We start from the raw sequence: 27,669 nt of genomic DNA on the forward strand, positions 1-27,669 counted from the left end.
GAGATTAAGTCAGCAGTCTTTTAATAACTTTATAAAAAATATTCTCTCACTGAGGCATCAGATCACCTTTGTCGTGGATGGGGGTAGACCTCGTCCCCAGACCGTTCTGGCACCATGCAGGCAGGGGAGTTGAAACCAGTCGCTATAGCGATCGATGCCGAGCTGCTGTTTAAAGGCTGGGAATCTGATAATGGCTGCTGTTATCTACTCTAGCCATGGGAGTTACCTGGCTCCAGCAGACCTAATGGGAGGTGAGAGAGGGGGTAAAGGTAACGACTGAGAGGGAGGGAGAGAGTGCCTGCCCTTGCTGGCTAAACTAATGTTAAAACCTGAAATAGGCTTTAAAACAGTATCCTTTGCATTAAGGTGTGTGTGTGTGTGTGTGTGTGTGTGTGGGTTTGGGGGCGGTGAGGTTAAGTCAGTCCTCTGCCCCTGGGGAAGACATCCACACTAATGAGCCATCTTCTGTCTCCTGTCTCTCTCACTCACACACATACACACACACACACACACATAGGTGTAAAAATTGGTGAATATCGCAAGAGCAAAGGTAAAGGTGACTGCAGCAGGTAAGGCACACAGGCAGGCTACTGTTCAACCCAGTGACTGTCTTTTCTTTCTTTTTTTTGTGCCTTTTCTGTTGTTTCTGTTGTCTACTTTAGGACGAGGAAGGTAGAAATCAAGTTCTATAGTGCTGACTAAGCCTGCAACTAATTTTCATTTCCATTTTTTATTTAGAAGTCTGTCGATTTTTTTTTATTTCATTTGATTAATTTATTAATTCTTTAGTCTAGTGCTTCCCAAGAGATTACGAAATTAATCTAAGGAGTCGCGAGATGATTGCAATGGTATGAAATAAGAACTGACTAAATTCTGATACACAAAAAAGTAACATTTTTCAGACTTTTTTCTAATCTTTGCTTCTTTCATGTGAACTTACTGTATAGTTTTACTTCTTGATGCTTATAATAATTATTCAGATGAAACAATCTGTGAGGGGAAAGTAACTCTTTGATTGAACTGCTCACAACTTAACAGACATGCGACCTTTGACGAAGGGTTATAATTATTATAAGGGATCACAAGCAAAAAAGGTTGGAAACCACTGCTTTAGTCTATGAAACATAATGAAAAACCACCCATCACAAGTTCAGATAGCACAAGATGTTTTCTTCAAACTTCTTGTTTCATCTAAAACCCAAAGATATTCAATTTACAGTTAAGCAAAACAGAGAAAAACAGCAAATTATCACATTTCAACAGAAGCTTGAACCAGAGAATGTTTATTGTTCTTGCTCAATGAACTACTTGAACTATTCATTGATGATCCAAATTATTGTTGATTCATTTTCTGTCAACTAATCAATTAATCAACTTGTCATTTCAGCACCAGTGAAAGTATCAGCATTAGAAGTGAAAAGACAAAACCTAAACTATTTCTTGTTTTATTGCACTTTTCTCTATTTGGCTTTTTCCCAGCTTAGATTCTGGTGTGACAGTACAGTAGCTGTTAACAACAAATGGCCTCTGGTGAGGTGTAATGATGGGATGATCAGACAGCAGAGCACAGTCACCTGAGAGGGTACTCATCTGATCACAGTCTCTCATCACAGGGGGATGTTATTCCCCAGCAATTTGCTCCCTGGCAATAAGCCAGGCTAACAATGATCTGCTCCCACACAAGTATGGAAATTGGCCAATATCTTGCAACAAATCTCATCAACTTCCTTGCCCTTGAGGATACCTGGGAGAATGATTTGTTCAAAAAGCTGAAACAATGGATATGACAGCCTCAGTTTCCAAGACAGAAGTGCTAAAGAAAGGCGATTTTGACAAAGAAAACCAACCCGCCATACGTGGTGAGAGTTCAGCTGTCTACCACGGGACTGTCAAAAGGAAGTGAAAATATATTGACCTTAGAGAGTGACCTTACATAAGGACATGAACCAGAACAACAGCCATCTTTGGACCTCTTGCAATGATATTCTGATCTGGTTGCTGCTGTTGGCAACTGTTTTACAGGTGTATCATCATCAATTTTGTTTTGCTGTTTCTCCTATGTGAAGATATTGCAAGATACTTAAAGACATTGCCATGAACTCTTGGGAAACTGAGCAGTTTTTGATCTGGAGATGCAGCAAACTACAGAACTGATGAGGCTTGGTCTAAATTAAGTAACAGTAGTCTCTCATTGGTAATTGTGTTATGCCTTGTTAGTGAAGCTGAGTCACTGGTTCTATAACACTATTTATTCTTGACTAAATAAGCAGCCATTAAAGTTACATTTTGAGGGGAAAAAAATCTTTAGTCATTCTAAATCCTCAGACTCATCTAATCTACTTCATCAGGACTGTGTGGGTGTGCTTTGATTTGATTGGCGGCCTGGGAATATTAGCAACCAACCGTCTGTCTTCAGATTTTAATACAAATGTTGCTAAATCCTGATTGGTGCAGGGGCGTATATGACACCACCTTTTTCTAACTGAGCTCTATGTGAAATAATTAAAACTGTTCAGACTTTGGCAGAGAATTGTGTGTCCATGTACTGTAGGAGCCTAGCACTCATAGTATGAAGCTGATTGAGAAAAAAGGTTTCTGGGCCTTTTTAAATATGGCATCAGAAGTTGGCTGTCACTTTTATAGGTTCCTGACAGTCCATAGTAAAGATTCAAGTGATATTTCACTTTTTATACTTTACCCAATCATGCATCATAAATCTCAGAATCAGAAATACTTTATTGATCCCCGAAGGGAAACTCTTTGTTACAGCAGCTCGCCTTTACGTCAGTGCACAATCACGATCTCAGTTGATTTCTTTGTGAAAATATTGAATTAGCTAGAGCTTGATCAACAGTGACAATTAAAGCAGTTAGCCTTGCGCTTTATTACCACAGATTGTTACAGATGATAGATTTTTACTTTTTATTGCATCAACATTCAATTATTCCCTCACCTCGAGATGTTGTAAGACTCCTGCAGTGTGAGGAGTGTGAGTTGACAATTCTAACCCTGCTTGCAAAAGCGTTAGAGTTGGATAACTCCTGATTTTCTATGTTCCTGTAAATGGAGGACACCTTCTGAGAACACAGCTTTTATAGTTGTTGTAAACATAAGAGTGGGGAGCACAAAGCAGCATCTACAACCATTGTAGTGTTACTCATTATGAGCATAATGTTGCAGGTCCAAACCAAAACATTCATGAGAAATAATGTCCCTCAATGTAGCAAGGTGGGATGTCAATATCAGGTTGACAGCTCAGCATGGTTGTGCATGACGATTAAGATAGGAATGGTATAGACATGTTTTGCCTGTGTTGGGCATTTTAATTATTGTGACATATAACTGGAACAAACTGAGCACATGGATGGACGATATGGAAGTGGATTATGCTGTAGGACTGGTTTGAAACTAGTTTTCTCCTGCAAGAACTACAAAACTCTAACTATTCATGAAAAAGGATACTACACACTTCTTACGCTTACCTTTCAAGTCTACAGTAGGTGAATTTAATTAAACCTTTTATCAACTTTTAAGCTTTTAAGGCCGAGATGTCCTCAAAATTGCCCTGTTTATGATGCATGATTGGGTAATATGTTTTTTAAGGACAAGAATTCCTTAATGTGCTCGGATAACTGGACATCCACAATTCCATGACAGCACAGCAGACTCCCTCTGCTGATGAAGATCGTGTGATATGATTAAAAGCTTCAGAACAGGTACTAAAAGCACTTTTGTAGAGAGTAGGGCTGCAAGGAATTATTTTCATTAAGCTGCCGATAATTTTCCCCATTAATCATTTAGGCTATAGAATGTCAAAAAGTAGTGAAATAAACCCTTGTAATTTCTCAAAGCCCAAACTGATGTCTTCAGAATGGTTGTTTCACCAACCAACAGTCCAAAACTAAGAGATATTTCATTAACTATAACATATAACTATAACATATAAGACGAAGAAAAGCAGCAAATCTTCACATTTGAGAAGATGGAACCAGTCAGTTGTTGGCATTTTTGCTTGAAAAATGACTGAAACAATTGATTGATTATCAAAAAAGTGGCTTTTTTTTATTGATTAGCTGTTTCAGCTGTAGTATTGAGATCGTTTTGTCAATTACACAAGGTGAGGGTTTCATCCTCAAAAAATCTTTGGTTGAACGTCACTTGCTTCTATATGCAATGTTCACTAAATAATAATAAGCATATGATTGCTTCTTTTGTGTGTTTTACTTTTATGTCTGTCTTATTTTTGCTGGTGTGATTCCCACTCCAGTATGAACTCCCACCTACCAAGCCTGAGGGCAGTAAGCAGAAAGAGGTAATGCCTTTTCCATTTGTGTCAGTGACATTTTGTGTAGTCCCTAATGTAGATAATGGCTTTTTACTGCAGCTAGGTGCTGAGCGAGTGGTATTTGTGCTTCACTGACCGAGCGACAAGAGGGCACAGCGGAGGAGAGACAGGAGCAAGGGAGTTGTAAAGAGAGTGAGCGGAGGGAGGAGCAAACGGCATAGGAGGACTGCAGGAGCGGAGTATAGAGAGAAGTGTAGAGAGGAGAGGAAACAGTAGGCCTCCCCCTGCATAGTTCTCCCTCCAGTCAGTCAGCTGTGGACACAAACGCTGCCACACAGTTCAGAGCTGTGTGACTGGAGAAAGACTTAGCATGCAGGAGGAAGTGGCAAATTAACTCAGCACTTCAGACACACACTCTGGGTCACTTGGGAATGATGTGTGTGTGAAGTAGATGCACATACACACACTCATGTAGCCATCTGTGAATTGGGATCCAATCTACCTCTGACTAATCTGTCTATATCCTTAGATCACTAACCGCAGGCTTCCACATGCAGTGCATCTTCGCCTTTCTGTTCATGTGTGTGTTAATCAGAAGGAGGGCTCAGTGTAGCCTTGGTGCAGTGTTTTCAGGACTGATTAAATATTTACCAGTGGCGAGAGTCTGTAGGCAGGGATTGCAGTTTACATGATGAGCTTTTTGACCTCTGGGCTACCGTTGAGCGCTGCAGGGCTGGCAAGTCAGGAAATGGGAAAGCCAAGGCTGCGTAGCCTCACAGTGTGTGTAACCATAAGCCTCTCCGTGTGAACATACATGTTGTAGGCATGGCAATTGCTCTCTCTTTCACAAACCTTGCACTGGATTTATGTGGCATTACCCCCCAACCCCTTCTTAAACACTCACTATATAGACACGTATAGATATTCCACTGAGGTAAACTAAACCCTCCTCTCCAATTCTTGTATTATCAGTCTGTGTGTAATCTTGAAATCCTGGATGGAGTTAATATTATATGCAGAAGATGAACTTGGAGATAATGCTCTGGAAGTCACATTGGTGAGGAATTAACCCTGCACATCACTGCTGTGGCAGCTGCTGCAAGAGCATCCAGTGCGTACTTTTGTGTGTATGTGTGTTTGTGCATTATGCCTGGATTCATGTGAGAGTAAAACAAGTGGGGGAGATGGAAGGAGAGACAAAGAAAAAAGTGTAAGACAGTAAATTTTTGACTTTTGTGTTTTATTCGCTTTCATGCCAAGAGTTAGATGTGGAGATTGATACCACCCTTGTACACTGAATATGAAGCTCCAGCCAACAGACAGTTAGCTTAGCTTAGCTTAGCATAAAGCCTGGAAACCAGGACAAACACCTAGCCTGTCCATTAAGTAACCCACCGTAAAACTGCAACTTCTGTTTTTGCGCTTCGGTTTTTGTATGTATGTATGTTGTATTTATGTATGTATTAAACAAACGAGATATTACATGTTAATTAGTGAGCTTTAAAGGTGCTGGTAGGCAGATTGTGTTAATTTTGAACAGAACCAGTCTAACTGTTTCCCCCAGTCTTTAAGCTAAACCAAGCTAACCGGCTGCTGGCTGCAGCTTCATATTTGCTGGAAAGAGTGGTCTCAATCTTCTCATCGAACTCTCAGCAAGAAAGCAATTAAGCATATTTTCCAAAAATGTCTATTTCTTAACCGGAAGTCTGCAGGGTTTGCTTCCTGCTTGTCTTCTCCCATCTTTTCTGTATGTGTCTGTTATGGGGAGCATTCTCCTTAGTAGGCATACTGCAAGTATAGCTCCTTTGAGGGCTTTCTATCTGGTAAATTCACTGTACTCTCCTCAGAGGGCCCAAGGGCAGAAAGACAGAGAAGACAGAATAATTTCTTTTCTACCTTCTAAGTTTCGTGTCTCTTCCTCTATTCCTCTCTTTCTGCTTTAGCTGTCTCGCATCCCTGCAGGGGCTGTTTGCATTTTACATCTTGATGGGACGCATCACCTCCTTGCCCCCTCAGATTTTACTGACTAATACTAGGATTTATGTGAAGAAACTGGGCATGTGCATAAGACAGTAGAGGTGTGTGATTTTGCCTCAAACTTCTTCTGAAGTTCATTTTCACACCAGGATGTTGTGTTGCAACAAATCTTAGCATTTTTTCAGCCTACATCCAATGCCAGATAGCTGAAGAGTGCAACGTAAAATGCTTACATCAGTTTTCTTGTGTTTAATAAATAACCTGAATTACTATCTGAATATGGTACTACTCCTCAACCATCTGCTGCTCTTGTTTGCCAATTTCCAACGAATGCCAAGACGTTTTAGCAAATACTATGATGATCATATCTGACCTGTGATCCTAGATCAGTTTACTTCAAAATATCTGGATTTGAGCCCAGCGTAAGAATATTTGGTCTGCAAATTTCAACATCCATGTGCGAGCGACTCAACCTCCAGTAATTTCAATTGTCCAATATGTGCTCTGGAGGTGGGAATGTGCATAACTGGACGGCTGTGCAACAGGATATTGCTGAAAAAGGGCGTTCATGCCCAGTGGGCCTTTGCAAGCTTATTAAAGGTTAAATAAATACAATAAAACTTTATTGAAGGAATGATGATCAGGACAGAGGATGGCTGTTGAGCTGTACTGTGTCAAACATTTCTTAGAAAACCTGGTCACCATCTTGCAGGGGAGTGGGAAATCTTGCCAGAGGAGTACATTATTATAGCATCTGCTTGGCTGTGATCCCCAGTGAGCAGAGGCCTGTATTAACAAGGTTTGGACATGCCTTGGAGCTTGATGAAGCTAAACACTTCACATTCCACTGCAGGGTTAGAGGGAGGGGTTGTGAAAGGGAGAGAGGGGTTGGAGGTAAAGAGAATAGAGCTGTCTGTGACAGATTATATCACTTTGAGCTTCAGGATGTAGCCTAACATGCACATAATGTATTATTGTCTAGTCAGTGCACATGCTATGGGTCAACTCAGTTGAACTTGTATGTATGTATGTATGTATGTATGTATGGATTCAAAAATACCATGTCCTCGGTTTGGTCTTCCTGTTGCCAAAATAAACCCTAAAATATTGCAGCTGGCCGGATTTATTTATGTCTAGCTGTGAGCCGTGTAAATCATTTTGGAGGGGTTTCTGTGTGTGTGTGTTTGTGTGTGTGTGTGTGTTTGTTTGTTTGTTTGTTTGTTTGTTTCCCTAAAAAATGTGACTTTGATTGAACAGGGCACAGACTCAGAGGTGACATTGGTCACTCACACCCTGACAGCCAGTAAGAATAGTAAGCAGGGTGTGAGCTCTAGGGTTTGTAATTTTATAGCATTGTTTTGTTGACAGGTCTGTCATTAAATCATTCCTTAGTTTGACAGCATTGTCTTAGATCACACTTTGTGACAGGACACCTAGGAGGCGGCCTACAGCCACACACACACACACACAGCACCCAGATGTGGCAGAGACACAAACAGTGTGCAGGATTTGTCTGTCTGCCTCTAACACAAGAATGTTTGCTTCTGTTAGACTGCTCATCCTTTCTCGCTCCTAGATGTGTTATAGTCTACTGCCTTCCTGTTCTAACATGACTTAGACAGTTAACAAAGCTCTTAAATGACTGTTGAGCAGGATTATGTGCTAGACTCGGAGTTGACAGAGCTTATTGCTCTTTGCAGACTCACTTTTTTCTTTGTCTCCTTTTCCTCCCTTGGTAACATTCATTATTACCCTTCATAACTCAGCGCCTCCTTTCATTTCCTGGGTGTGTGATTAGCTGCTAGTTAGCTATCACAGTAATGAGCAGTGAGCTGTTAATAAAAGATCCACCAAAGGGCGAGCATGCAGGGACCAAGTATTGGCAGGGCAACGCAAAATCTGTTCATATACACACAAAATATCAGTCTTATTTTGATGAAATGTCAGAGGATTATGCTTCCATAAACTTCGATTTAGAGATTAAAGCCTCCTCTTGTGGTGCAGTCTGAATATCTAAATCTTAGATCAAAGTGAAAGTCTATAAACGCAGCATAAGCCAAAGAGAGGGATCTTGGAATTATTTAGGTAGTGCAGAAGTATTGTATCAGTACAATCTCAGACTCTTATGTGTGAGGATACACACAGAGAAGGATATATACAAATTTGCAGATTCAAGAATAAAAGTCTGTATGCTTTAAATTGTAAATATGCCTATACAGTATTTTTTTCAAGTAATAAAACCCTGCTCACATTGTGTTCCACTTCCATTGTAAAGCTTTATGTACATGTGCATAAGCCTGGTGTCCATGCCAACAATTAACCATAAATGGGTGTCAACACACCTCAATTTAACTTGATTTGCACATGAATGCCAGTCATCATCATGGACTACAATGATGGCCCATCATCTACCAGTGGAAATAATAGAAAATAACTATTCTGCAATCAGACCACTCAGAATAACTGTGCACATTAAGAACCTTGAAATGAGATTTGTCCTACCAGAGGGATTGGCAGAGCCCTTCTCTCTCTCCACCCTTTACCTCTTTGCTGGTCATTTCACAGAGCCTAGGAAGTCAGCCTTGTTGTCACAACCTGAGCAAATGAGCTGGAAAAAACAGCGGTTGATGGACTCCAGTGTCACTTCAGGCCACAGGAGTTCTGGGGTTGTGTCAGGCTGGATTAAGAAAGTAAAAGTGCAATAGAGAGAAAATCCTTACAATGGTCGGAGAAGAAAAATTCACTGTAGTTGTATTTTACATCAATAGAAGGGGGATAAGATTGCTAGACAGTAATATTTGCCTCACAAAACAAAATATGGTAATGCTTTTAAACAACTTATAGGACAGAGATTGCTTTGAGATTGGAAACCTCACAGGCATCACATACTGTGTTCTTTTCTCCTCCTCTTTTAGGCCAGAATATCAACACAGGCCCTAAAGACTTATATTTTCTATCATCTTGCATTTGCAAGGTCCTTGAACAGTATACTAAGCAGCCAGCGTTTTATTACTCACACTGATTATAGCGAATAGATATAAACAAGATATTTTGATGTAGAGGCACTAACGAAGAGGGAAATGACTGATAGGAATCGGAGTGAATACATAATCACACTTGTGTATCACTTTCTGCTTGAGAGGAGAGCAAATATACTGCGTCTGTTGGAATGTTATAATTATATATATTATAAACATGAGCACTAGAACTCACTCTAATATTGATTTTAGAGGATGAAATTGTGATGATAATCTTGTCAAGATAAGAATGTTGTTTGTTGAAGCTGATACCACAAAACATGGTCAAGTTTGTGTTCAAGAAACCGTTCAGCTCATGAAGCGTCTCTGAAGATGGCAGATATCACGAGTGCCATCTCTGTGTCGACAAGCTTTGATAGTTCTCACTGACATTCTGCTAATGTCTATACTGCACAAATAAGCCACATCCTGGAGGTTGATCTCAAAGTCCAATACTAAATTCAAAAAGTAGCTCAAGGCTTTGAGAGGCAAAGCCAGGATTTGAAGGGTCCCCTCTTTCAAAACAAGTGACCTTTATGAGAAAAGAGAGGTTGAATAAATCAGTGCAAGAAGTTTGCTTTTGTTTTTTTCTCTCCTCGAACAGCAGCAACTAGTATAAACTTATATAACAGTGTAAATATGTATACCAATTCTGTATTTGTGACAGTGGAGTTGATGAAGGCTCACCCATAAAATTTCAACCAACCAAAAGACTTTTCTCTTTGAGAATCGCCACTGCCGAGGGTTGTGTTGTACAGAGAGGTACTGTTTATCCGAAGTACATTGCCTCTACGGAAGTTAATTACAGTCCTCCTCGCAGCATCTGTGCTGCAGCAGAAGACATTAAACTGTGGAAGAGCTTTTTAAGTGATTGGCAGTGAGTTGGTCTGAAATATGATTTAGTGGCCACATGATTGTTTGCCCAGTTATTGTGTTTACTGAAAAGAGGTGAAAGTCCTTTTTATAGAAACTCAGATGTTTGACTCTATTTATTTTTTTTATATTAGCCCAAGTGTTTTTCATGAAGAATGAGTGTGTTCAGAAGCACTTAAGAATTCAAAATATTTTTCTTCATATTTGCATGTATCTTGGTGCACAAAAAAATGTTAATACAGTGTGAAAAAACTTTGATTACAGGGAGCAACTTTCACTTTGCATGGAAAATGCTAACATAGTAATTTAGAATATTTGAACTATATTCTGTATGGTAGAAATACACGTTTTGTTCCTGTATATCCTGTATATTTGTTCCTGTTCATTTTGTTGCTTTACCATTTTATTATCGTTTTACAGATTAGTTCTGCTATTCTGTGTGATTTAAATACATTTCTATCTGTTCTCAAATGAAACAAGACACTCATTTGGTAATATTGATGAGATGTGTATTATCTACACCTGAAAGGATTAGTCGATTGACAGAAAATTAATCTGCACCTGTTTTCCTAATCGATTAATTGCTTGAGTCATTTTTCAAGCAAAAATGCCAAAACAGGAAAAATGGACAAAAACAGGAAATCCTGGAAGTTGGCCATTTTTCATTATTAGCTTATATTTTATGAACAAATTGATTAATCGATTAATCAGTGATGAAAATAGTCGTTAGTTGTAGCCCTAGAATTATCTCTTTTTATTATTCTTTTTTTTTTTTTTTTTGCTTTGTAGGTTGTGATTATGAAATTGCTGTGAACATATCAGTCTGCTATTGTATATGGCAATGGCGGCCATTGTCATTTCAATTACATGTTTAAGATCTGATCATGAAGACTTGACATTATGACCTGAATATGTCCACTGTGTCTCTTTTCTTTTCCATACTCTTGATCTGTTTTGGTGGTACTTTCCCCATCTCAATCTACTTACAGTACATCACACATGATAATGGGATTGAATGTGTCAGTTTCAAAGGCAGCGAGGTCTGGCTCATTTGATTATTTCATGAGCAGGATGGCAAGGAACAACCAGACCTGCCAGTTATTGCCTTTAATTCTCGTTTGATCAGACGATAACAATCACGGCGATAAATACAAGTGGAAACAGCCTCTGGATTCTGTCAAAGTGGCACACTGAGTGGACTCTGGTGTTCCAGCCAGCACTTTAGATGACGACAGGGAGGGAACCCTGATGACGCACATTTATATATACACACCACACATACACACACACACACACATACACCTAACTCTAACTCTAATCCTAACCTAATTGTAACCTGTACCCTAAAACCAAGTCTTAACCCTCAAAAACCAGTCTCTACCCGTGGGGACCTCAATTTTTGTCCCCACGGTGACACAAGTCCCCATGGGTTAGTGTGCATTCAGTTTAAAGTCTCCACAGGGATATAAGCACGCACACGCACGCACGCACACACACACACACACACACACACACACACACACACACACACACACACACACACACACACACACACACACACACACAACCACCTACCTCCTATATTAGAAAAAGCACTGAAGCTTGAAGATGCCGTCTTTCATGGTCTCCCTCTCACTGCCCCTCATCATTTTACTCTGTACATTTCAGTACAGCATCCTCTTCTTCTCTTCCCTTTATCTTCCATCACTGCTCCTCAGCACTCCTTCTAAAGTCTAATTCATCATTATGTCTTGTAGTCCAGATAAAACCCGGCTATTTAACGATTTGTGAAGCAGGTGTCCTTGACTGTTCTGCCCCGTTTTATCCTGTTCGCTTTTGTTCTTGTAAGGTTTCTGAGCTAAACTTCTCTTACTTTCTGTGAAGTTCTCAAAGGTGAGGACAGCCTTAAATCAACTTGGACTGAAAACATTTTTGTCAGATGAATGCTAGTTTTTCTGCAAGGTCACACAAAGTCTTGCAAAAAAGGATGTTTGTCATTGTGATGCCTGATTGAATGGCGTTCGTCAAATCAATAGCTTTCAGTGAATAATCTGAACCATGTTTGGTTCATCTGTTATGTATAAACAACTCTTAGTGTTCCTACTCTTACATGGCAAGTTAGTCAGTTAACAAGTGTGGAATGGAAAATCAGCTTCATTGCGTAAGCCGGACGTACTTTGCTCTGACACGCGCACACACGCACGCACACAATCTTCTGGTAACAATCAAAAAAATCTATTACCTAGGCTTATCTACATGCAGGCACACGCAAACAAAAGCCCGCACACAAACCATCATTCACATCTTATCAAGTATGAGTCAGAGAGTTGTGTTTATGCAGCACATTAATTGAGCCTCTCCAGAAGGTTTTTAACACAAATTAAAATGGCTCCTTATTCTTTGCAGTAGCGAACAGACCTTGTTACAGTATGATTGCCTCTGCAGGCCCAGGAGGGGTGTGTGGTGTGTGTGTGTGCATTTTAACATGCATGTGCAGTAGTGCTTGGAGGAAGTAAATCACTGATTGTTAGTAATGTGTCTGCGCAGCTTGGTGTGTGTGTGTGTGTGTGTGTGTGTGTCTGTGTGTCTGTGTGTTGGGGGGGTGTAACATTTGATTGAAGTGTCTGTCAAGCGGGTATCCTCTTATCTGAGTTTATCATCAACAGAAACTGATGTTAATGGCAGCAGCAGTTTAGGTGGCTTGCGGTGCTGTTTGGCACGCAAACACACACACACACACACACACAGGCTGGGAGATGGTTTACAGTCCAATTACCCAGCCTGCCTCTGTGCTAGAAGGGGGCTCTAAATCTTTGGATTCTATTGTATACAATATAACCTCTGTTACTCTCTCTCCCTCTTCTTGCCCATCAGCTATAATAGTTCACCTCACTGCTGTCTGTTTCATTGGATGCTGTTAAACTATCTTTTATATCTCCAACAGTTTTTCAGATCCTCTCAAAGGATTCATTTTGCTACAAGTGATCATTAAAGGAAGATTCAGGTTTATTGAAGTCATAAGTATTGGTTTATTGAAGTATGGCCATCATTTTTATCTGTTATAACATTGTACTTACCAAAGTCACGGCCGATACATGGCGACATCGCTACAACAAAACCCAACATTTCCAGAAACACAAGACTGTTATCGACACTGTTCTTGTGGCCCAGCAGTGATGAGGGAAGATTCAGCAGAGATAGGCAGTGTAATTACCACACACATAGTTTATGAAGTTATATATTATTATTCAACTTATTTCACCAAATCATATTCTTCCCTTGCTGCTCCGTGGCAAAGGGACGGAAACCACTGAAACTTTTTTTTTTTTTTGTTCAGGTCAAAGCTGAACCAGGAAATCAAAATTACAAAAATAAAACCTAGCTTGTATGAAACCAGTATTTCCCTTTTTAGAATAATTTCACAGTGCCATAATGTGTGTAAGAGTGCATTAGGCCAGACTGATGTTGATATATGAATGAAAAATTCATAGGACACAACCAAAGAATGTTTTGTGAATGGATGCAGCAGGGACTGTGTGTGTGTGTGTGTGTGTGTGTGTGTGTGTGTGTGTGTGTGTGTGTGTGTGTGTGCACTGCACATGTCAAGTCCAAATATCAGTGGGATTCACCATCCCAGAACACACTAAAAACCTACTAGACTTGAACCAGATGCCCCTCAGACTCATGATCCATCCATCTACTCACTTCATCCCCTCCTCCATCCATTCATGGCTGCTATGGGCCTAGTTGTCATGGTTACGGTGTCCTTGCCATCGCTAAGCCCCGATTGCAACTTGTGCTGCAAGGAGCAAAAAGGTTTATGATAACTCGAATACACACGCTTCTTATAGGGATTTTCATTCATATATAAGTTTGGCTTAAAACCCATATGCACACAAACATACACTTAGTTTCTCTCTCACACACACACAGACACTAGTACAGTAGTGATTACACAGGCCTACTCTGACAGGGAGTCAGCCCCATTAATCATCCAGTGTGTGTGTGTGCATTGTCTTATAGATAAGTCTGTGTTTTCTGAAAGGTCTCTGATATTAGAGTCATAAGCTATGTTGCCAACCTTTTAAAGGCCATCATAATATATTACTTCCAAATAAACATAGATAAATGAATTCTCATGCAGCATGGGTGGTGTGGGGAGGATTCTGGCATCAAATTACACATTGAAGTAGAGTTAGAAGGCACAAAAGTGCTCTATTTGTGAAGATGGAGGCTGGCAAATGTTACCTGGAAGCATCATCTAAAAAATGTTTCCTGTGTGGTTGGTGTATGGCCTTGCCTCTTGTCTTACAAAGAGGATGCTGGGAGATGGAGACGGAGAAAACACAGTTGCCATAGTTTCATGCTTCTCCCTCCTCTCCTCGATCAAGGAAAATGTCCCGACCAGTTGCTCTCATCCTTTATAGTTCTTATTAATATGGATGCTGATGGTGTTTGTTCTGTCTGCTCTCCCCCTTCTTTCTCTTGATTTAATAAAACCTCTGCTGCATTCTTTTTTATATTTCCATTTGATGGTTTATCTTTCCAGGTTAAAAGTCTTGCAATTGTGTATTCTGTCTGTTTCTGTTTTTCATTCTTCTTTCCCCCCCTCTCTTATCTGTTTCTCTTTCTCAGCAGTTTGAAGTGTTGCCCCCAGGAGCATATAACCTTTGACCTTTGTTGCCATGGCAACAGTGTCATATGCAGTATAGGAAATGCAAAATTCCATTAACACCATATTTTATAGTTTAATCTATTTACAAATGAGTAACTGAAACCACAGATCTATTTATTCTCCCCTAGATGAAGACATCTCGATGTAATACTGACACCTGATTGTCAACTTCAACAATGAATTTACTCTTTGTGTCAGTAGCAGCACACTTACTTGTCTTAACTTAACTGTGTGTTGAGTGTAAGGATACAGAACTTTAATGGAAAAATGGGCTTCAGGAGGAATTTCATTCACAATGATTTAACATAGTCTGACATGGCCAAAGGCAGGGCTCCAAATGTTTACCAGCCAACCAAAGGCTGGTAACTTTTGGATGTACCAGCCCCATCTGTCATATTTCCAGCAGCTCTGGCAAGTAGAAAAGTCATCTTCATTCACTCTTTTAATTCTAAACTCAATTTAGCAACTACAGTGATCTTCACAAACATGTTGATTTTTGCTTCTTTTGTCTTTCTGTTTTATTACATATTTTATTCAATTACACTAAGAAGAAAATCTTATTTTTGAGTTAAAGCTGCACAAATCCATATCTTTATATTAACAATGGATCAAATGACTATGTGTAATGTATAATTAGTTGCTCAAAGTGATGAACCCACTGAGAATTCATTCAACTCTGCAGTGCCCCTCAGCTCTATGGAGCATTTCAGCTTCTTTCAGCTCATTGTTTTGGTTGTACAGCCCTCAACCTAACTGGCAGCTGTTTTCAGATAACAAGCTTTGATAAATCCAGTGTAAGTTACCAGTAACAGCAGACAGACAGAATTAGCGACTAGCTGGTGAACATAGTGGATCGTTTAGCAGCTGAAGATCTAGATATTTCCTGGAGACCAAAACAGAGATAAAAAGATAGTGAATATTGGACTTACATTTGTCAAATGGGCAGAAACACAACTCCAAATGAATGATAATGTTACTCTGTGATGTGTAAATGAGCAACTGTTTGCTAACACATTTGCCATATCAGCTTTATATTTCGATGTTGTGTTTACAGCATTTTCTGCTGCCCCCAAGTGGCCAAGAAGGCAATGAATACAGCATTAATGCAATTCAAATAAATACATCCCTTGTGTCATGAAGGTTTCAGTGTGAAATAGTTAATTAAAATCTCATCTTATCCTGCTCAGATATTAAATTTGGATTGTAGCTACAAACATACAATTAATTATCATTAAGAATTATATGGTTCTTCCTTTTTAGCCATCAAAAGCCATTAACAGATTGCAAACTACCACAATGGGTTTTTTAATGAAGTAAGGGGAGACAATTCACTTTTTCTTAAAACCTTGAGGACCTGGACTGTATCCGTAAGTGAACCTTTTACATGCTCATGTTTTCTCAATTTAAATCCATCCTACACCCTAAAATCCATTTATATTCCATCGGGATTTTTCACCAGAGCATGCAGCAGGTGCCCAGAATATACAGTGACATCTTGGCCTGAAATGGTGGACATTATAGTGAAGTGTAAATTCAAACAGGAAGGATAGTTGGAACTTATCTGGCCTCATTGGAGAAGAATGAAGGTGTGGCTTCCTGGGTGGCAGTGCCAGGCTGGTTAAATATTTGCCACGACTTTTTTCTTCTTAAGTGTGCAGGAGTTCATATGTGAATAAGTCTTATAGTCGGACATGTTGTGGAACAAGGTTATCAATAGTTTAAGACAGGAAGGATGCATACACCAGTATTGGGATTTATATGTTTGTGTGTTTTGAGTGTGCGTTTTTGGCAAGTGGTTAGGTTCATATTTAAAGAAACAGGAGAACCACGAGAGGGAGGAAGCAGGAAGTACTGACGGAGATCTGAAGCTGCTATTTTAGACTGCTCTGGCTGGTGTGAAGAGTTTGAACTATGAGAGTGGGAATGGTTACGTGATGACAGAGAAATTAGAGAGGAGTGATGAAAAGCTCAGGCGATGTTATTGTTTGTGTGTTTATGGGGTGTACTCTGTATTCTGTGCATGACGATGTAGAGTGCTACACATTCCCACTGCATTCTCTGCCAGCTTAGCTTTAACTCCGATGACCTCATTGTTTATATTACCAGCATCCACTCTTTCTTCTCTTCCTCTGTCTCATCTATCTCTCCCACTTATCTCTCTATCCCTCTCTTTTGTTCTCTCTTACTTCCATTTCTGTCCCTCCTTTTATTTATTTATTTATTCATTTATTGACCATTGCTGCCACTGTGGATATTACACAAGGCCATTATGGCCTCATGTCATCTGGCCCAGCGCTGAACTGCCTATCATCTTACTGCTATCCGTGCTTGTGCTATTAATATTACAGATGCCAACACAGGATTTCCTGGAGCATCTGTGCTAATCCTGTGCTACCTCTGGTACATTTCCTGTAGCACCCACCTTTAATTTGTCAATGGCATTTGATATAAAACTAGCCAGCCGAGACTCCTTGCTGACTAAACATTTGCTTGTGTCATTCAATGATGCCATTTGGTGCGGTGGGGTCTGGTACAAAACTTGTGTGTTTTGGTTTGTTTGTGGATGCCATGGATATAATTGGATGAGCAGATGGGACAGATGGCTAAAGGATGATTATTAACCATCCAAAACCAAGTGTCAAAACATGTTACCTCTCAACAGTGACAGACAACCTGTGACTAGTCATAAACCACTCACCAAACCTAATGACTTTTTCATTATTTTCATCCATAACTGCATTTCTGTTTTGTTTTTGTTTTTTTGTGTTATGATGTAATGCGCTAAAGGGAGCACTGACTCCACAAAAAGAAGTCATTGTCTCATGTCATGAATTGTCATGTTATACTCTTTAGTGTGTGTGTGTGTACCCCCCCACACACAGAATCAGTTTCTTATTCTACAATTTAAAAATGATGTACTATAGCTGAAGCTCTTGCCTCTCATCTTCTGTGGGATAACAGCAGCCGCACTGGCAAAAACAGAGATAATCACGTTAAGTAGTGAGGGATTAAGACTACAAGTCATTGCTGGGCTGCTAGTTCTTTGTTCTGGATGAGCCTTTGGTTTGGTCTGCCAGCTTGAACATGACCTTTTTAGCCCCAGGCTAAGCTAGTATAAAAGCACCTTGAAGAGATGTCTGACGATTGCATTGGTACTGGGTAAATGTCCATCTGCAGCACTGCATCTTCCCAGTCCTTCCTTCTCTCCTTCCACCTCTCTCCTTTTTTGTACCGGCCTGTCAGTCATGGCTGTCACAGCAGGTGTTGCTAGAGGGCAAAATGAGAAAGTGAAAGAATGTATGGGACAGGGGGAAAGGACTGAATGAAGGTGGACAGATGGAAAGTGGAAAGAAGGTGTGTTGCAGAAACAGCCTGTTCATCAAAGGAAAGAAAAACAAATAGAAGATAATGAATGGGAAAGAAACTACTTGAATGAATGAGTCAGCCCTGCCCTCCAAAATATAGCAGCACTCTTTGGTACCCGCCTTCAAAGTTGATGAAGTTGGAGAGAGGACAGAGTTTCAGACTGTTAATAACAGAGAGACATTCCTGTCTTCACCTGACAAATTTGGGTGCCTGCCAGCAGTCACTCACGCACAAAGTGTATGGACAATCATACACAAAGAAGCACAAACTTCTTTTGGTAACTCTAAACTAGATATTCCTACGCCAGTGCATATCTATAGTCAAACTCTAGAGCTGTAGACATACATTTCTCAGTTCATGCTAGCTGTTTCTACCTATTCTCTCTCAAAACCATCTTACTAAGATTATTGGACATCTGTTATACTCTCTGGGTGTTTGGTATGAAAAGGGTAACTGGAGGAGAGTAAACACAACCAAACTCAAAAAGGTGTTCTTATTAATGATCCATAGTTATATAATAGTTGTAATAATGTAATCACAAAATCTCAGTCATAGTCTAAGTAGTGCTGCAGAGTACCTATGCAGTGTATTTTACCCGTGTGTGTGTGTGTGTGTGTGTGTGTGTGTGTGCTCACGTCAAGTCTATTGTAGACATTGTAGTCATGTCATTTGTTTTCACAGTAATGAGAGTGAACCACGGTCGGTTGGATGGATGTTTAGACTACTCTGCCTCCCTCCATGCACACTAGTCATTTATGCCGTCTCCCACTCTGGACGTTTCTCTGTTTTTCTGCTCCTCTCTGTTCCAGCAGTCAGAGCTGTCATGCATTTGAAAACTTGCAGGTGCCGCTGCTCCATTTTCGAGGAAAGAGGAGAGGCTACTGCGAGAGACACAGAGACAAATACTGTAATTGTCTTGTGCTTTTCAACTAGCTCACTGCCTTCAAACTTGTAACTTGTTCTCTACTGTTCATGCCATTTTGACAGCGCTTGCTCTCTTTCTCTGTTTGTCTCTCCTTTACCACATCTATTTTTTTTATGGGTCTTCTAATCCCCATTGTCATATCGAGGCTGTTGGGGCTCCAGTGTACTGCTTTGAGACAATTAAACCTGTTTGACCTTTGCTGCTGTGATTGGACAGTTTTTGAGCAGCAGGCCAGCCTCTGTCACCTCCCACATGCTCCCTCTCTATCCCACTTTTTTGTTTTAATTGATGTCAGAACCAACAGTGAGATTTGGAAAAGACATGAGCTAACAATGTGAACATGCCCTTACTTGGTTAAAGCTCCTATCTTAGAACACTCTTATTTGGAGCACTGGCCACTGGCCTGGCTGTAGACCTGCACTGGCCCCTTGTGTTTACCATAGAGCATTACACCATGTTGGTCTGACAGAAGGTACGTCTACTTTCTAGCTGTCAGAGAGACACAAGTTACTGACGGTGTAAGTGCCGCCTCAAATACAACTTCTAATAACAACCGATGCATTTGGTAAGTTTGTTTTAGCTTTGATATGATAGTGAAAAAACACCATTTCAGGAACCTTGTCATGAAAGGTTTATTGCATTCCTTTTCTCAATAATCTCCCAGATTCTTGTCAAGCATGCATCAGCATCCAATCAGTTTCTTCCCCTTCTCTGGGAAAGCCTGTGGTTGCCAACGGAAGCTTGTGTAATCATACAGAGTGCCTATTTATGCAAATGCATCTGTTTTGTTCAACTTCACATCAAAGTGTGTAAAGCAGTTGAGTAGACTGCTCTGTGCTCCTGCAACAGTGTCTTTTCTCTGTCTTCCTCTGTCACTGTCCCTGCCCCTGCTTTTTTTTCTCCCAATGAGAAAACACTTCCTAAGAGCAACTTCCTGCCGCTCTGGAACCATTTCTGTCCCCAACAAGTCAGTCTGCTGCTTATATGCATCACTTCACTTCCCATTTTGATGTTTGTGCAGATTGTATCACTGTCATTGTGGTATTGCATACAAACAATGTGAGCTAACTCTGACACGGAGGCTGTGTATTTGTAAGACAGTGAGTGTCACAGAGACTCACTGATGCCAGTGACATGGAAGTATCTGGACACAGACATGTGGAGGCTCATATTCCGCACCAAAACCCGCACACGAGAGGCAAGTGGCTGCTTTTTTCATGTGTGTTTTGTCATTAACTTCCAGGCGATGTGAAGTGAGTGTCTCTGTGAGTGTGGGTGGTGCCGGGGTGATGGATGTGATGGGGACTGGGGACTTTGCCCGAAGCTTCAGGCAGCCGTGTGTGTGTGTGTGTGTGGTGTGATATTTTGGGAGGAGAGGAAGGGGTTTCCTTTGTGCGGGTGAATGTGATGCTGAGCTGCCATCTTCTCAGCTGTGAAGTGCAAGGAAACAAAGGAGGATGTGTTTAACTTCTACCTCCACTAACCCTAAAACACATGTGCCGAGGCCATTAAATTCTTAAACAATGAACTAATTTTAGTTTAACACGGTCTGGAGACCATGTGCAGTACGTTCAAACGACACCATTAAACTGTCAAATGAGTACAGAGTGTTGTCTGCATTCGCTCATTTCTGGATACTTTAGATTTTAGATATTGCCAGCACCTTCATGTGTGATCAGTCAGATAAGTTTGGTGAAATAAAAAATTTCTCTGAGCAGCAGTTATGCTGGGAAATACAGCTCCCCGCTGCTAGCAGAAACGTGTTTTAAATTATCGAGCAGGAAGGAAGTGAGATTGGTTCAAGAAAAGAGGAAGTGAGAACTAGGAGGGAAGAGAGGTTTCCTGTCTCTACTGTGGCAATCATCATCCTACACAGAACTTCTTGTACATTCCTTAATCTTTTCTCATTTAGACTACTGCAGCTCCCTCTTTATTTACATTACTCAGTCCTCTCTAGCCTGTATTGATACAGACGTCGATTGATTGACGTCTGCATATATAGCAGAATTGTTGAGCCCCTATTCCAGCTGTCGGCCTCTCCGATCATCTGATCAAGGCCTTTTATCTGTTCCCCGTGCTTTTGCAGTTGTTGCTCCCAAACTTTGGAACAGCCTTTCCCATTCCATCAGATCTGCTGAATCTGTGGTTTGCTTTAAACGGCCGCTGAAAACTAATTTTTATAGGTTAGCCTTTTCATAAATATTCCCTGTCTTGTCTTTAGTTTTGTTTAGTTTTTGGTCGTGTGCTTTAATTCTGTCTATGTATCATGCATATGTATTTGTTTGTGTGTATGTATGTATGTGTACTTGTTTTTGTATGTGTCTTGTTATTTTGTCTGTGAAGCACTTTGTAACTATGTGGTTTAAAAAGTGCTATATAAATTAAAAAAATATATTATTGTTATTATTATCTACCCCCCTCTGTGTGTGTGTGAGTGTGTTGTATCCGCAAGGATACTTGTGCATTTGTGTCCAGTACATCTGTATTTTTTCAGTTTGTATTGAAATTGACTTAATGCAAAAGTATGTTCTCTGTAACCTATGTTAACTTTCCAACACAACCATCCTCCCCCACTAGAACAAGTCTCATATCACCTGGATAGAGAGGGACTTTGCCAATATTAGAGCCCAGGTAAGCTCTGACCATGTCTACTGTACAGCTGCTGTAAATCAGGCAAATCTGCAGCTCCTCCTTTACTCAGCAAACACACTCAAGCTTACTCTTGCTTACAGTAACATCTCTGCATTTTATCCACTTCAGGCTAACCCACTTTTGTATTTTTGTTCTCTTGGTATTGAATTCCCCAATCGCAAAAAAAATTGTTCAAATCAACCTTTTCCCGAGTATGGCCTGCAGTGCAGTGTAATTAGATGTTTGTGAAAAGTAGGTCTGCTGACAGCTCGAGACGTATTTGCTGTATACGGAGCAATAAAGTGAGAGATAGAGGAAAGAAAAAGAGTGAGAGGGCACTTTAGGACCGGTGAGAGCTGTTTTAAGAGACAGGATTCGCAGGAATAGAATAGTATGAGAGGGAAGAGTGGGACATGCCTGGCCAGAGACAGGAAAATCTCTGTCATCCGCAGGCAAGTGAGTCGTCTCTACAGTGGTGACACTGAGAAGGGACACCTCATCCTCTCTCTGCCTACCTCCACGCCAGCTTCTACTCTGAATTGTGGGCAAAGGGAAGTGACCTAGAGATAGCACAGAAACATATGTTGTGACATGTATGATTTTTCAATCGAGGCAGCAGACAAGCGCTTTAGTTTTTTTTTTTTGTTATCGCTATTTCCTCACTTTCCTAACTTTCTTTTATTTTTTTATTTTTTGGTATTGTTTCAGTTTCAATCTGCCTTCCTCTCTCTCTCTGTTCAACACACTGTCTCTCTCTCTTAGCCTCAGATGTGCGTGCGTGTGTGTGTGAGACTTGTTGGGTGCAGGACTGTGAGAATAAGAGCAGGCTCTTCCTTCCTGCCCTCTTCGGTTCCAGTTCACTACAGCTGCAGTCAGTCACTGAGGACACACCGGACTAACACAGGGAGAAACGGAGAGAGGGAGGACAGGAGAGAAAATGAAGAGGAAATTTAGCAGAAGGCCCCTGCAGAGAGAATAGATAAAGGGCAGAGGCTGATTTTTCTTCTTGCTGTCCACAGAATTAATCCTGAGATGAGTGCACAAATGAGTCTAAAGTGTGCTTGTGGTGAGAAGAGGTGAGGTTTAAGATGACTTATGTGAGGTAGTACAGTGTTTGCCTTGTTATGGACATGGGTAGGATGATGAAGCAGAAGTTTGGGCATTGCTGAGATGGAGAAGGACAAGAAAAAGTTCATCCTGAGCCGCTTACTGACCCTCTACCTGCCCAAAAAGAACAAAGCCTTGGCTGGCAGCCCTGCTCACTGTAACAGCTCCAGATCAACAGCTGCAACAGGCAACAGCACTGACACTTTACCTGCGCCAAGGAACCACTGGACGGTAAAGTGATACCTCCTCATGTTGGCATCTTGATAAACCTTGAGTAGCCTCCAGAGAGCTGTTAGTGGCTTTATGTTGTCATTAAGCGCAGTCATTTTTTAAACAAACAAGCAGAGACTGCAAAGTGCAGATGAGGCATTGGTAATCGCGGTTATCGGTGGTTGTGTAGAAACAAGGTGCAGCTGAAAGCCTGCATGTTCCACCAACTCTGGTTTCCTGTTGTCAAAAGTCCCACGCTGTAGTGGCCTGTGGTGTTGGCTGTTGATGGTGTATTGTAGAAACTTTTTAGCATTTTCATTACTGATTAATCAGTCTTATATGTAGTTAAATATAAATAATGGATAAAGTATCTAGTTTAGGGTTGCAACTAATGATTATTTTCAGTATCCATTAATCTGACGTTTATTATTTCAGTGAATCAATCACTAGTTTTATCTTTTGAATTGTCAGAAAATTGTTTCTGTCACAAGTGTCCAGAACCCATAATGATATTTTCACATGGCTTGTTTTGTCCAACAGTCCAAAACCAAAAGATATTCAATTAACAATCATGTAAAAATAGAGAGTGCAAATGTTAACACTAGAGAAGCTGGGACCAGATACTGTTTGGTGTTTTGCTTGTTAAATTACTTAATTGATTGAATAATCAGTTATCAAAACTGTTAAGTAATTTACCATCTATCGACTAATTAGGTAATTGTTCAGCACTAATTTAATCCATAAGATATCAAAAAAGAATTAGAAATGCCCATCACATGTTCCACTTAAAGGCCCAAAGTGATGCATTTTAATTGCTTATTTTATTTGAACTGTCAAAATCAGCAACAACAAGCAGCAAATCTTCACATTTGAGAAGCTGGATCCAGCAAATATGTGGTATTTGTACTTAAATTCTGTGATAATTGTACTTAATAATAAATTCTGTACACGACTACTGACTACTAAATTAGTCATCAATTAATTCTTTTGACTTTTGACTTGAATTCATTGACTGATCAATTCAACACAGTTTTTTAATCATATAATAACTTCTTTAGTGGGTTTTATAAGATGCCATTGCCGGTTGTACTGACCATCAGCCACATAGATTAAAACGGTTTGTCTATTCTTTGGCGTGCATGATAATGGTGTGCATTGTATCTGGTGTCTGCAGAGGACAAATTGAATTTCAGACCTAAATTTTGAAATGAAACTCTGTAAGTAGCTGTAAACTTGCTAGTTAGAAGTTAAAAAAAAAAAAAAAAAAAACGTTCCCCCACCAACCATACTTAAAATGCTCCCTGCAGGTAACTAAACTATTGTGCCTCATTGTAGGCCTAGGGTGTGAAACTCTGGCTTTTTTTGTTCTCTGTACTCACAACCCCCTTTCTCCAGAAAGAGACGTGTTGTTGATTCTTGCCGGTGATACTTTTATGCTTTTCTGTAGGGTGTTGGATGAGTTGTGGGTGAGGTTGACACCAGGTCATCAGTGAGTGTTCATGTAGTGTCAGCAGTGCCTGTGCTCCATCCTGTAAAGAACCTGAGTTGTCGTCTTCAAAGTCTCTGAGGTTACACAACTTGTGTCCAAAAACCACTAGAGGCATTTTATATTGCATTGTTTCAAATGTGCACAGGCGATTTTCTTACTTGATTGTAATGTTGTAGTCACCATCATTTCCAGAAACTATAACACATATTGACAAGTACCACTTGGTGCAATCGCTCATTCTCACACACAAACCTCACTTCTTACTATGCTTCCTCTTTCTGAAGCGTTTTATTTTGATATATAGCTATTTGCAGCAGCAGACACTCCTATGAAACTCTTTTTGCACAGTAAACAATCTCTGACATTTTCTGTCCTTCACACAGTCCGTACAAACATTCCGTATCCTCATTGTTTTAGCCATTTGTTCTGTGATTACTGACTGGTTTATTACACTTCTCCCCTCTGTTTTGCACTCTTCAGGAAGATGGAGACATCAAGGAGATCAACATTACCCATGTGGTCAAGGAAGGCTCAGAGAAGGCTGATGCCTCTCAGTTTGAACTGCTCAAAGTTTTGGGACAGGGATCCTTTGGCAAGGTAGCACACATACTCACAACTTCTCTCTCTGCTGCGCTTTTTCTCTCTCTACTTTGCACTCTCAGACTCTCAATCTCTGATCGGATATAACAGGGTTTTGTGCTGTTTTTGTTCTGCTTATTGCAGGTATTCCTGGTGCGAAAGGTGACCCCTCCCGATGCCAACCAGCTCTATGCCATGAAGGTCCTCAAGAAGGCCACACTCAAAGGTACAGTAGCCTGTGATGTGCTTGAATCGTGGCAGGTGCAGGAGAGTTGCTCTGCAGCGGATCTGACACACCTTCTGGTAGAGGGGAGCAAATTAAATGACAAATAGTCAGTCAGATTCAGAAAAGTCATCTACAGCAAGTTTGATAATCAAACACTCGCTGGTTCCAGCTTCTCAAATGTGAGGACTTGCTACTTTTCTATTTGTGTAAATGACATACTTTTTGGTTATTGGCAGTTGGTCAGTAAGATGTCACCTTAAGCTCCAGGAAATTGTAATGAGATTTACTATTTACTATTTTCTGACATTTTATTGGCTAATCACTGAAAAAGAAATCAGTAGATTAATAGATAATGAATCAAATAATCATTTGTTGCATCTATAAAGCTGTAGAATCATTTCAAAAAGCTTTCTCTTTGGCTTTTGTGATGATGCCACCGTTTCATGTAAGAGGGTGTATGCTTTTCCTGTAGCTCAGAGACAACTTACAGTCAAAGTGAGCGTAATTAGACCACCACAGCTTGCAGTGGGTTTTTTTGTTGTTGTTTCTTTTACTTTTGCACACAGGTGGTGTGATTCTCTTGATAAACATCAGGGCATTAAATTTGTTCACACATTAAGTGTGCAGATTTACAGATTTTATTTGCATTTTTAAATTCTTTTTTTTGGGGGGGGGTCATGACCATTTAGCATGCTGTAGTACAAGAATATACTACTACTACTACACCATTCAGTGAGAACAGAGTGTACTCAGCTAAATGATTTATTTAGCGGCTGGGGAACGGCAAAGACAACTCATCAGCATGCTGCGTGCACACCAGTGAATCACTGCCTACCATACATTTGTTTGTTTTGCGACATTTAGTTGTTTGTTTTTGTTCTATTTTTCATCCAACCCCTTAAGTCTGACAGCTCTACCAAACTTGAATTGTTAATACCAGCTTCCACAGAGTACCACACTGAAACTCCAACAGCCTCTACGCTTATGAATCAGCAAAGTATTGAACATTGGCGTTGATATTGTGCAGCCAAATTATTTCGACCTAATTCATCCATGCTGTTGGTAGACCACAGTGAGTAGTGAAAATTGTTGGAGGGCTTCGTCAGGCTACTTTTCATTTAGTAATACTGTATATGTTAAAGTTTTATACATACACACTAAACTCAATGCTCTTATTCATCCTTCAGTGAGAGACCGTGTGAGAACCAAGATGGAGAGAGACATCCTGGCAGACGTCAACCACCCTTTCGTTGTCAAACTGCACTATGGTGAGTCAGCCTGAAGTTTTATTTCACTTTACTTCCCAAACCTAGGAAAAAAAGTTTTATTGGATCTACTGATTTCATTACTGTCTTATTGCTTTAAATTCCAGAAATTCTGCGCAGTCATGTTTCATGATTTGCCGTTAAATCAGATTTGATTGAAACTTGTGTGTGTTTGTAGCATTCCAGACTGAAGGGAAGTTGTACTTGATCCTGGACTTTCTCAGAGGAGGAGATCTCTTCACTAGACTCTCCAAAGAGGTGAGAGTGATTCGTTAGATGTTTGGTGTTTTGCTGGCGTAGTATTCATCTAATTATTCTCCATTGTCTTGCTCTTGTGATGTTATTCTTTCTCATTGTTTTATTCTGTCACCTCCTCTGTGCATATGTCTCATGCCTCCCAGGTGATGTTCACAGAGGAGGATGTGAAGTTTTATCTAGCAGAGCTGGCATTAGGGCTGGACCACCTCCATAGCCTGGGCATCATTTACAGGGACCTCAAACCTGAAAAGTAAGAGCAAATGAACATACTGAGCACACAGTCATAGAAACAGAAACACAAATGCATATTTGATGAACCGTGCTTCTTGGATCCAAAGCCATCCAAAGAGCCATGTTCCCGAAACTTGGCACAGTTTTACATTTGTAAAGCCAAATCTCAGGAGAATAAATCCGCAACGTATGCGTACATTCTTGTAGTCTTTTATGAAAAAAGCTGTTAATCCTGCTGCAGTGCTCTCTGAAGAGGTTTTTATTTGGAGTAATCTAATATATGCAATAGCCAAGAACCTGGGCAAACAGTAATGGGGCTTTTTATTTAATGCTTGGAATTAAAACAAAACTTTTCTATCATATGAGAAGCTATTCTATTATATTGCACTTTAAACATTTAGAATTATTTTTCCTCACCAAAATGTGTTGTGTGTACCCCCTAGGCCAAACAAACATTATGAATGCAAACCTACCTCATTAAACATTTGTAAAGCTTTTTTAAGTTTTGACCCCTGCATTGTTTACATCAGCTTCCGGTCTTCTTCTCCATTTGAA

General features: G+C 40.2%; 1 protein-coding gene and 1 long non-coding RNA gene across 11 annotated transcripts in view; both read left to right on the forward strand.

Moving 5' to 3' along the window:
* rps6ka1 (ribosomal protein S6 kinase a, polypeptide 1) overlaps positions 1-27,669 on the forward strand; it is a 51,183-nt gene that overhangs the window by 14,803 nt on the left and 8,711 nt on the right. For 4 of the 10 annotated variants that reach the window (XM_044166943.1, XM_044166942.1, XM_044166944.1 and 1 more), the window contains 6 exons: positions 21,696-21,749; positions 25,036-25,152; positions 25,279-25,360; positions 26,548-26,628; positions 26,804-26,883; positions 27,027-27,133. In XM_044166943.1, the coding sequence (XP_044022878.1) occupies positions 21,696-21,749; positions 25,036-25,152; positions 25,279-25,360; positions 26,548-26,628; positions 26,804-26,883; positions 27,027-27,133 (521 nt within the window). Of the gene's footprint in view, positions 1-19,944; positions 20,317-21,695; positions 21,750-22,386; positions 23,088-25,035; positions 25,153-25,278; positions 25,361-26,547; positions 26,629-26,803; positions 26,884-27,026; positions 27,134-27,669 lie in introns of those variants that run through there. The other 6 variants (XM_044166946.1, XM_044166945.1, XM_044166951.1 and 3 more) reach the window with 4 other exon arrangements.
* LOC122861903 lies at positions 5-10,783 on the forward strand. The gene is made up of 3 exons (XR_006374596.1): positions 5-251; positions 518-569; positions 1,485-10,783. It is a non-coding gene; the product is annotated as an uncharacterized LOC122861903 (long non-coding RNA).

Source organism: Siniperca chuatsi, linkage group LG15 (genome assembly GCF_020085105.1).
Source record: "Siniperca chuatsi isolate FFG_IHB_CAS linkage group LG15, ASM2008510v1, whole genome shotgun sequence".
In the NCBI taxonomy this organism is placed as follows: domain Eukaryota; kingdom Metazoa; phylum Chordata; class Actinopteri; order Centrarchiformes; family Sinipercidae; genus Siniperca; species Siniperca chuatsi.